This window comes from Manis pentadactyla, chromosome 2 (genome assembly GCF_030020395.1).
Source record: "Manis pentadactyla isolate mManPen7 chromosome 2, mManPen7.hap1, whole genome shotgun sequence".
Lineage (NCBI taxonomy): Eukaryota > Metazoa > Chordata > Mammalia > Pholidota > Manidae > Manis > Manis pentadactyla.
This window is the reverse complement of record NC_080020.1, coordinates 24,009,191-24,020,717: the sequence shown is the minus strand read 5'-3', so window position 1 is coordinate 24,020,717 and position 11,527 is coordinate 24,009,191. Positions and strand designations below refer to the sequence as shown.

Below are 11,527 nucleotides of genomic sequence, written 5' to 3'. Positions count from 1 at the left end.
TTTAATACACAGTGTGGGAACATCAAAAGTTGGAAGTGTCTCAGCCATTGCCCACCTTTTAGCAATCCTGTTTTCCCAAGATCTTTATTATTATTTAACTCCTCTTTCATATCATTACTGATGTTGCAGCAGCATAGTACCTGGTCCACCAGCTGGCACTAGAAGGTACTCAGGAGGGCCCTGTTGAAGATAAGCCCAAAGCCAGGAAATGCGTGGCAGCTGCAGGGAGAGAGGGTTTGATTCCATCGGAAAAAAGCAAAAACACGTTGTCAACAGTCCCGGCTATCTGAAGATGAAATGGGCTGGCAGGTGGCAGTAAGGCCCCCTTCGCTAGCTGAGTGCAGATGCAGCTGAACAGCGCCCGGGTCCGGGTCAGAGTGGCAGCGCGGCGGCCCCCAGCAGGAGGAGGGCGGGGAGTGTGCGGAAGGCAGGGCGTGCGCGGGACGGGGGACACCGGACGGCCGCGCCAGGAGAGAGGCGTGCTCCGCTTCTATTCCGGGAGCCGTGTGGAGGGGCGGGGGCACCCGGCGAGCATCCTGTCCGGGGGAGGAGACGCGAGGGGGGCGCTCCCGCGGCCTGGGCTGGAGTGCGCAGCGCGTCCCCCGCCGCCGGCCCCACTGGGGCCACTGCGCCCTGCGTGACATGCCGCGGGGATCGGCCGGCGCCATGGACCAAAGCCGGGGTAAGAGCGGCCGCGGCGCCGGAACTTGGCTGCCACGGGGCGCGAGCGTCCCGAGAGGTGGAGGAGGGAGGCGGCGGAGGGGTGTCGGTGGGGTGGGCGCCGGGCAGCGGTCGGAGGGGACGCGCGAGCAGGCTGTGGAAAGGCCGGTGCTCTGTGCACAGGTTTCTCCTGCCAGGGCAGCCCGCGTGTGCCGGTCCCTCAGTCCCGGGGCTGAGTCGCCTCCAGTGTGCGTACTAGAGTCTTAACTTTGTCGAAGAATCCCCTACAGGATCCCTGAGAATGGCGAGCCCCTCCCACCCCATTCCCCGCAGGAAGGGTAAAATAAGGGTGACAGGTTACACTCCCAAACACCGCGACTTAGAGCACCCACTGTGCGCCCGTGAGAAGCCCCAGGAGGGCGAAGTTTGCAGCTATGTACGGCATTAGGAGAATGCGGGCAGTGTGCGCGTGCGTGTCAGCCCTCAGGTGTCTGAGCCCCGGTGGGTTCCCGACAGGCTGCGTGGCCTTAGCTCAGTCCTTTCTCTTCTCTGGGCTAGTGGCTAGGTTGGACTAGATGTTCTCTGCAACCCCTTCCTGCCCCGACTCTTTCAGAAGTATGTTTGATAGAAGTTTCACAGAAGTGGTGAGGGCTTGCAGAAATTGGAATTGACATGAGGAAAGAGTTCAGCCTTCCTTGGGACCGTGGTCTAGAAAAGGCCTAGACATCTCAAAGGGCATGTGTCTGTAAAGAAATGGGAGGCAGAGTCTAAGGCTGGGGATCAGCGCCCACCTCTGAGAGCCAGACAGATAGCAGGTGTGAATGTGCTTGTGAGTGGTTGAGTGCTGTGCCAACATTCCTGAAGCATTGTTGCTGTTGTGAAAGTCCCTCCCCCTCCCTACAATAATTTTGCACCTTTCTTCCATCTGCCTCTGCTGTGCTGAGGCCCCCAGGAAGGAAACACGCACTGACTGGGGATGTGGAAGCTACAGGAGGCCTGGTGGCAGGGATGAGCCCATGAGCAGCTTTGGGCATAAGCTCCCCTGCACTCCTAGTACAGGCAAAGCCAGGCGGAAGGAGTTCTGTAGAGAACCGCTGGCTTCCAGTCCAACATGATGTATACAATGTCCCCACCCACCCCATCCCAACAAAATACTGTAGACACCTCCTCCTCTCAGGACCTGGAAAGGCAGGCAGGAAATGGACGGGGCTTCTGGTTGGCTCTTTGGGCACTAAGACTGTGATCTGTAGAGCGGTTCTCACCTGTTAACTGACGCCTGGTCAAGTTTGCAAAGTGCATACACGCTCACTAGGGAAGAAAAACAGGACGAGAAAGGAGGCACCTCTAATGCCCCTTCAGGCCTGCATTCCCACCTCCCACATCATACATCTAAGGCAAAGAGCACTGCCCCCAAGTCCATCACCTCCCTGAAAGTTGTCAAATATCACCCTGTCTGGTCCCCAGTATAAAAATCCATACCTAGCCTTCCCAGACTTGTGGAAACAATACCCTCCTTAGATGAACCAAGGGTGACAATAATTGACTGAGCTTTAAAAGCATAATAACTAACACCTCACCTAAGGAGGCTGCCTCCAGAGCACTCTTCCTAGGAAGCTGGGCTCCCCAGGAATCTGTTGGTACTCAGAATGTTCTAGGGCTCTTACCTGCTCCCCTGCTGCAGGCTTTCAAAGCATACTTCCTTTACAACTCTTGTCACAATGTGCCATAACTCAAAGAGTTACTTATTGGGTTGTGTGTTTGGTGTCCTGCCTGCCTGATTGTAAGCTTCTGGAAGGCTGGGAATGCATCTGTGTGGTTGCTCTGCTGGCACACAGTAGAAGCTCACTAATAGCAGTTGGTTCAGTTAGTTAATTAGTATATGAAAGACACTTTATGGTGCACCCCAAATTGATTAATTGCAATGTTGATTTTTTAAAAAGAATCTACTAAATCTTCACATCAGGACAATTCTTTGTGACTTGCAAAGGCCTTCTCAAAATTCGAGTAAAATGGTCACGTGGTTGAGGCGCACAAGACCAAGTTTCTATCTAGGTTGTAAGTTGTCTACCCGATAAATTATGCCAACATCTTATGAATTAAAGGAAACACGACTATATATGAATTAGAGTGCAAGATGCATAAGTGTTTTTAAGATAAAACATGAGACTTCAAAAATCATTCCAGCAGACCTTTCCTGTCACACCCCTGTCCCCAGGTGGGTGTGTGCACTCTCTCCTGTTGGACTGTTGTCAGGGAAGGAAGACTTAAGAAACACAGGTGTCATTGCAGCCCCATAACTACTGTGCGGGAAGTAAGACTGTCATATCCAGGATACTGGGGAAGAAACTACATTTCAGTATTAATAACATAACTGAAAATCATCAGGCTCTTACTGTGCATGAGGCACTACCCTCAGCTTTTTATATGGCCTTTCTTAGAACACATGAGCAGACAGCGGCTATGAGCATGTATTATCATTAGTCCCCACCTGGTAGGAAAGTAGGCTTGGCAGGTTTATTAATCATCTAGAGCTGCCATCACAAAATACCAGAGACTGGGTGGTTCAAACAACAGATTTATCTTCTCACTGTTCAGGAGGCTAGAAGTCCAAGATCAAGGTGCCATTCAGGTTGATTATCAGTGAGGCCTGCCTCTCTTCTGGGCTTGTAAGTGGCTGCCTTCTCACTGTGTCTTCACATGGCCTCTTCTCTGTGCATGTATGGAGAGAGATATCTCTAATTTATCTTCCTCTTCTTAGAAAGACATCAGTTATATTGGATGAGGCTCTACGCTTATGACCTCATTTAACCATAAGAACCTCCCTGTAGGCCCAAACTCCAATTATACTCACACTGGGGATTAAGGCTTCAACATATGAATTGGGAAGATACAGTCCAGTCCAGAGCAGTGGGGTTGGGTTGCTGACATTAACTTGCACAGTCTTTCACCATCTGTGAGGCAGAACTGACCATGAACCAAAGTCTTGATCTAAGCTTGCTGCTGACGGCCTCCATGGTGGCAGGTGACCTGTCCAAGCCTTAGGGCAGGCCCTGTATGCCAAGTCTTCCTGCTCCAGGTCCACTGTGCCTCAGCTGCACTGTTCAGATTCCCAGGAACAATTATAGCATAAAAGCTCAGCATCAAAGTCAACTGACTCAAGAAGGAGAACAAACCTGGGGAGCAGGATTTCTCTTCTAACAGAATATGTGTCTCCCCATGAGTAAAGCAGGATCTACATGATGTGATAGCAGACACAGAAACCACTATAATGAAATTATTTCCAGTAGGATTTCACAATTCCTGAATATCATACAAGGAGAATCAGCCATTGGTGAAGCTAACACCCTCACTTACAGTAACGACTGTAGACACCACCTTCTACAGGACAAGTTAACCAACTCTCTGTCCCCATATGAGGATAAAATATGGATATTAATAATACCTATTTCTTGGGATTGTAAATATTAAATGCATGGAAAATACTTCAAACAATGCCTTGCATGTGGGACCCATTCAATAAATGATGGCTATTGTAATAATGACAGTATCTTTTCATCAGACTCATTTCTGATCTTCAATAACTGGACCACTATACAACTGCCATTTCTGAGTGACTGATAAAATACTAATACATATCCCAGCATGTCCATTTTCTCTTATTTATTCTATTTATTTGTGCCTATTGATTGTGGCTGTGTCTTCACAATTTTGCTATTGTGAACTTTTTGGTCTACTCAAGCCATCCTCTCTTTACAGTCTTTGGTCTAAATCTTCTCTGCTTTTTAGTATGCCTTCTTAATGTCCATATTTATGTCTGATCTGCCTAGCTCATATGAAGTAATTCATTTCCCCAAAGTTCTTTTCCTTCCACTTAACAACTAGTTCTTTTTTTTGCTATCATTAATGTACAATTTCATGAACAACATTATGGTTACTAGACTCCCCACATTATCAAGTCCCCACTACGTACCCCATTACAGTAACTGTCCATCAGGGTAGTAAGATGCTATAGAAACACTACTTGTCTTCTCTGTGTTAAATTGCCTTCCAGGTGCCCCCCGCTACATTGCATGTGCTAATCATAATGTCCCCTTTTCCCTCTTATCCCTCCCTCCCCACCCATCCTCCCCAGTCCCTTTCCCTTTGGTAGCTGTTAGTCCACTCTTGGGTTCTGTGAGTCTGCTGCTGTTTTGTTCCTTCAGTTTTTGCTTTGTTCTTATACTCCACAGATGAGTGAAATAATTTGGTACTTGTCTTTCTCCACCTGGCTTATTTCTCTGAGCATAATACCCTCTAGCTCCATCCATGTTGTTGCAAATGGTAGGATCTGTTTTCCTCTCATGGCTGAATAATATTCCATTGTGTATATGTACCACATCTTCTTTATCCATTCATCTACTGATGGATACTTAGGTTGCTTCCATTTCTTGGCTATTGTAAATAGTGGTGCATAAACATAGGGGTGCATATGTCTTTTTCAAACTGGGCTGCTGCATTCTTTTTTTTCTCCTCTGCCCATTTTTTAATTGGCTTATTTGCTTTTTGTTTGTTGAGGTGTGTGGGCTCTTTATATAATTTGGATGTCAACCCCTTATCAGATATGTCATTTATAAGTATATTCTCCCATACTGTAGAATGTCTTTTTGTTCTTCTGATGGTGTCCTTTATAGTTTGATATAGTCCCACTTGTTCATTTTTGCTTTTGTTTCCCTTGCCCGGGGAGATATGTTCATGAAGAAGTTGCTCATGTTTATGTCCAAGAGATTTTTGCCTATGTTTTCTTCTAAGGGTTTTATGGTTTCATAACTTACATTCCAGTCTTTGATCCATTTTGAATTTACTTTTGTGTCTGGGGTTAGACAATGATCTAGTTTCGTTCTCTTACATGTAGCTGTCCAGTTTTGCCAACACCAGCTGTTGAAGAGGCTGACATTTCCCCATTGTGTATCCATGACTCCTTTATCGTATATTAATTGAGAATATATGTTTAGGTTAATATCTGGCCTCTCAATTCCATTCCACTGGTCTGTGGGTCTGTTCTTGTGCCAGTACCAAATTGTCTTGATTACTGTGGCTTTGTAGTAGAGCTTGAAGTTGGGAAGCGAGATCCCCGCTGTTTTATTCTTCCTTCTCAGGATTGCTTTGGCTATTTGGGGTCTTTGGTGGTTTCATATGAATTTTAGAACCATTAGTTCTAGTTCATTGAAGAATGCTGTTGGTATTTTGATAGGGATGCATTGAATCTGTACATTGCTTTAGGCAGTATGGCCATTTTGACAATATTAATTCTTCCTATTCATAAGCACCATGCATGTTTCCATTTATTGGTATCTTTAATTTCTCTAATGAGTGTCTTGTAGTTTCATGGTATATGTCTTTTACTTCCTTGTTTAGGCTTATTCCTAGGTATTTTATTCTTTTTGATTCAATTGTGAATGGAATTGATTTCCTGATTTCTTTCTCCTAATTCATCATTATTGTATATGAATGCAAGATTTCTATGTATTAATTTTGTTTCCTGCAACTTTGCTGAATTCAGATATTAGATCTCATAGTTTTGTTGTGGATTCTTTTTGTTTTTTTATGTACCATATCATGTCATCTGCGAACAGTCAGAGTTTAACTTCTTCATTACCAATCTGGATGCCTTTTATTTCTTTGTGTTGTCTGATTTCCATGGCTAGGAACTCTGTAACTATGTTGAATAAAAGCGGGGAGAGGGGGCATCCTTCTCTTATTCCCAATCTTAAAGGAAAAGCTTTCAGCTTCTCTCTGTTAAGTATGATGTTGGCTGTGGGTTTGTCATATATGGCCTTGATTATGTTGAGGTACTTGCCCTCTATACCCATTTTGTTGGGAGTTTTTATCACAAATGGATATTTAATTTTGTTGAATAGTTTTTCAGCATCTATGGAGATGATCATGTGGTTTTTACCCTTTTTGGTGATATGGTGGATGATGATGATAGGTTTTCAAATGTTGTACCATCCTTGCATTCCTGGAATAAATCCTACTTGATCATGATGGATGATCTTTCTGATGTATTTTTGTATTTGGTTTGGAGTATTTTGTTGAGTATTTTGCGTCTATATTCATCAGGGATGTTGGACTGTGATTTTCCTTTTTTGTGGTGTCTTTGTCTGGTTTTGGCATTAGAGTGATGCTGGCCTCATAGAATGAGTGTAAGTCCTTCCTCTTCTACTTTTTGGAAAACTTTAAGCAGGATGGGTATTAGGTCTTCACTAAATGTTTGATAAAATTCAGCTTTGAATCCATGTGGTCCAGGGATTTTGTTCTTAGGTAGTTTGTTGATTATGAATTAAATTTCGTTGCTGGTAATTGGTCTGTTCATATTTTCTGTTTCTCCCTGGGTAGCCTTGCTAGGTTGTATTTTTATATAAAGTTGTCCATTTCTTCTAGTGTATGCAGTTTGTTAGCATATAATTTTTCATAGTATTCTCTAATAATTTTTTTCCTGTGGCATCTGTAGTGATTTTTCATTTCTCATTTCTGATTTTGTTTATGCATGTAGACTCTCTTTTTCTTGATAAGTCTGGCTAGGGGGTTATTTATTTTATTTTCTCAATGAACCAACTCCTGCTTTCATTGATTTCTATTGTTTTATTTTTCTCAGTTTTATTTTTTTCTGCTCAAATCTTTATTATGTCCCTCCTCCTTCTGACTTTGGGCCTCAATTTCTCTTCTTTTCTAGTTTCATTAACTGTGAGTTTAGACTGTTCATATGGGATTGTCGTTCTTTTCTGAGGTAGGCCTGTATTGCAATATACTTCCCTCTTAGCACCGCCTTTGCTGCATCCCACAGATATTGCAGTGTTGAATTATTGTTGTCATTTGTTTCCATATATTGCTTTTTCTCTGTTTTTATTTGGTTCGGCTGCTACATTCTTAGGGTAAATTCCTAGGAGTGGAATTCCTGGGTCAAGTGGTATTTCTATTTTGAGATTTTTGAGGAACCTCCATACTGCTTTCCACAATGGTTGAACTAATTTACATTGCCACCATCAGTGTGGGAGGGTTCCTCTTTCTCCACATCCTCGCCAACATTTCTAGTTTAACTTTTGGATGTTGGCCGTCCTAACTGGTGTGAGGTGATATCTCATTGTGGTTTTAATTTGCATTTCTCTGATGATTAGTGATGTGGAGCATCTTTTCATGTGCCTGTTGGCCATCTGAATTTCTTCTTTGGAGAACTATCTGTTTAGCTTCTCTGCCCATTTTTTAATTGGCTTATTTGCTTTTTGTTTGTTGAGGTGCATGAGCTCTTTATATATTTTGGATGTCAATCCTTTATCGGATCTGTCATTTATGAATATATTCTCCCATACTGTAGGATGTCTTTTTGTTCTACTGATGGTGTCCTTTGCTGTAAAGAAGCTTTTTAGTTTGATATAGTCCCTCTTGTTCATTTTGATTTTGTTTCCCTTGCCCAGAGAGATATGTTCATTAAGAAGTTGCTCATGTTTATGTCCAAGAGATTTTTGCCTATGTTTTTTTCTAAGTTTTATGGCTTCATGACTTACATTCAGATCTTTGATCCATTTTGAGTTTACTTTTGTGTATGGGGTTAGACAATAATCCAGTTTCATTCTCTTGCATGTAGCTGTCCAGTTTTGCCAACACCAGCTGTTGAAGAGGCTGTCATTCCCCCTTGTATATCCATGGCTTCTTTATGTATATTAATTGACCATATATGCTTGGTTTATATCTGGGCTCTCTAGTCTGTTCCATTGGTCAATGGGTCTGTTCCTGTGCCAGTTCCAAATTGTCTTGATTACTGTGATATTGTAGTAGACCTTAAAGTCAGAGAGCAGAATCCCACCCCCCACCACCACCTTTACTCTTCCTCCTCAGAATTGCTTTGGCTATTCAGAGTCTTTTGTGGTTCCACATGAATTTTAGAACTATTTGCTCTAGTTTATTGAAGAATGCTGTTGGTATTTTGATAGGGATTGCATTGAATCTGTAGATTGCTTTGGGCAGGATGGCCATTTTGACAATATTAATTCTTCCTATCCATGAGCACGGGATGTGTTTCCATTTATTGGTATCTTCTTTAATTTCTCTCATGAGTGTCTTGTAGTTTTCAGAGTATAGGTCTTTCACTTCCTTGGTTAGGTTTATTCCTAGGCATTTTATTCTTTTTTATTCACTTGTGAATGGAATTGTTTTCCTGACTTCTCTTTCTGCTAGTTCATCATTAGTGTATAGGAATGCAACAGATTTCTGTATATTAATTTTGTATCCTGCAACTTTGCTGAATTCAGATATTAGATCTAGTAGTTTTGGAGTGGATTCTTTAGGGTTTTTTATATATAATGTCATGTCATCTGCAAGCAGGGACAGTTTGACTTCTTCCTACCAATCTGAATGCCTTTTATTTATTTGTGCTGTCTGATTGTCATGGCTAGGACCTACAGAACTCTGTTGAATAAAAGTGGGGAGAGTGGACATCTTTGTCTTGTTCCCAATATTAAAGGAAAAGCTTTCAGCTTCTCACTGTTGGCTGTGGGTTTATCATATATGGCCTTTATTATGTTGAGGTACTTTCCCTCTATACTCATTTTGTTGAGAGTTTTTATCATGAATGGATGTTGAATTTTGTCAGATGCTTTTTCAGCATCTATGGAGATGATCATGTGGTTTTTGTGCTTCTTTTTGTTGATGTGGTGGATGTTGGTGATGGATTTTCAAATGTTGTACCATCCTTGCATCCCTGGGATGAATCCCACTTGATCATGATGGATGATCTTTTTGATGTATTTTTTAATTTGGTTTGCTAATATTTTGATGAGTATTTTTGCATCTATGTTCATCAGGGATATTGGTCTGTAATTTTCTTTTTTGGTGGGGTCTTTGCCTGATTTTGGTATTAGAGTGATGTTGGCCTTGTAGAATGAGTTTACAAGTACTCCCTCCTCTTCTACTTTTTGGAAAACTTTAAGGAGGATGGGTATTAGGTCTTCACTAAATGTTTGATAAAATTCAGCAGTGAAACCATCTGGTCCAGGCATTTTGTTCTTAAGTAGTTTTTTGATTACCTATTCAATTTCCTTGCTGGTAATTGGTCTATTCAGATTCTCTGTTTCTTCCTGGGTCAGCCTTGGATGGTTGTATTTTTCTAGAAAGTTGTCCATTTTCTTCTAGTTTATCCAGTTTGTTAACATAATTTTTCATAGTATTCTCTCATAATTCTTTGTATTTCTGTGGTGTCCGTAGTGATTTTTCCTTTCTCATTTCTGATTCTGTTTATGTGTGCAGGCTCTCTTTTTTTCTTGATAAGTCTGGCTAAGGGTTTATCTATTCTGTTTATTTTCTTGAAGAACCAGCTCTTGCTTTCATTGATTCTTTCTATTGTTTTATTCTTCTCAATTGTATTTACTTCTGCTCTAATCTTTATTATGTCCCTCCTTTTACTGACTTTGGGCTACAACTACTTCTTTTTTAAGTAGCTGAATTCAACCCAAGGTGGGATTATCTTTTGCTGCAGTCTGTATTCTTTGGGAGATTGTACTGTCTACCAGGAAACTCAAGAAATAATCTGAAGCTCTGCTTTTTAGTAAATGAGATTTTTACTGCTCCAGAGATGACAGAAGAAACCATTCTGTCTTGCCTCTATTAGACCAGCTTTGAGATCCATGTTAGGAAAGCCACATCTTCCCTATTCATAGTGTCCAAGGGCCAAGAGCCTGTAACCTGTAGCTTCTCCTATGATGAGCTCCTGTCCAGTGACTTACCACCCAACCTCTGTCCCCATGGCTATGAATTCCCACACAGATACACCTCTCCCCAGACATCCCAAGTTCATTCTCTACTGCTTCTGTTGGTTACTGTCTTTCAGAAAGGACTTCTCATTGATATTCATCTTTTCCATCCAAATATGTCCTCTGAGGTCATCTTTGCCATCCTGAAGACTCAGTAGGGCTGATGGCTCAGGAAATGGATAAACTTGGGTTTAAGTTTTGACTGCAACTTTCTGGTTGTACGAACTTGTATGAATTGAGTAAATTAACTTAATTTCTCTGAACTTCAGTTTCATTTCATTTGAATGCCATGTAGAAAGGTAATACATGTAGGCTTGCACTTAGGAAACATTCAGTAGTAATAGATGTTGTATTTATCAAATACAATTATTTGAATTTTGACCATTCTCTGTGATAGCTATATTACAGAGTCATACAGGGCCATGAGATTTGATCCTACTCTCTCCTGTAGAGGCTTCCAGGCTGCTACCCTGGCAGTGCTTCCATTTCCTTATCTACTCAGTCTCCATGGCATTTGGCTCCTCTTTTTCAGACAAGGTTTTTCCTGCCTCTCCCTCAAATATCAGTTTCAAACCCGCCTTCTCACATGGGTGAGCGCCCTGCCAAATAAGTTCCTCCCTCCTCACCCTCTGCCGGGAGCCTGTCATTATTGCATTCTTCTGATCTTTGGTCAGGAAAACAATCCTGTTTTTGGATACTACCAACTTCTCATACCCTTCTTACTCTTCCAAAAAAACTTACAACTGAACAAAAAAGTAAAGCCCCCCATACACACCCACTACCCTTTTCCTCCTTCCTTTCCTGGCCACTCTTCTCAAACACATGATCGGTGCTTACAGGCTCTTGTCCCTTCCCACATATCCCCCGCCCGGTCTCATGCCCAATCACATGGTCTGCAGAGAGCCCACCTTCAGGGTCACAGTGGCTCCATTCTGTCTGATTTTTTGCCTCTTCCAGGCCCCATCTCTTGGACTTCTTTGTAGTTCTGCAGTTGTGCTGACCTCCTCTTCCTTTCTAGATGTTTTCTAATTTGCAGGGCTAGAGAAAGCCCCTGATTTGGGAACCAAGTCAGTCTAGGGTAGATG

General features: G+C 42.5%; 1 protein-coding gene across 6 annotated transcripts in view; it reads left to right on the top strand.

The window, feature by feature from the left end:
* The first annotated feature begins 265 nt into the window (after nt 1-265).
* Nucleotides 266-11,527, top strand: part of AFAP1L1 (actin filament associated protein 1 like 1) — an 81,351-nt gene continuing 70,089 nt past the window's right edge. For 2 of the 6 annotated variants that reach the window (XR_008993443.1, XR_008993445.1), the window contains exon 1: nt 266-682. Coding sequence is in view for 3 of the 6 variants with exons in the window: in XM_057490937.1 (XP_057346920.1) it covers nt 643-682 (40 nt within the window). In the remaining 3 variants the exon portion in view is untranslated. The remainder of the gene's footprint in view (nt 683-11,527) is intronic. The other 4 variants (XR_005023935.2, XM_057490937.1, XM_057490928.1 and 1 more) reach the window with 4 other exon arrangements.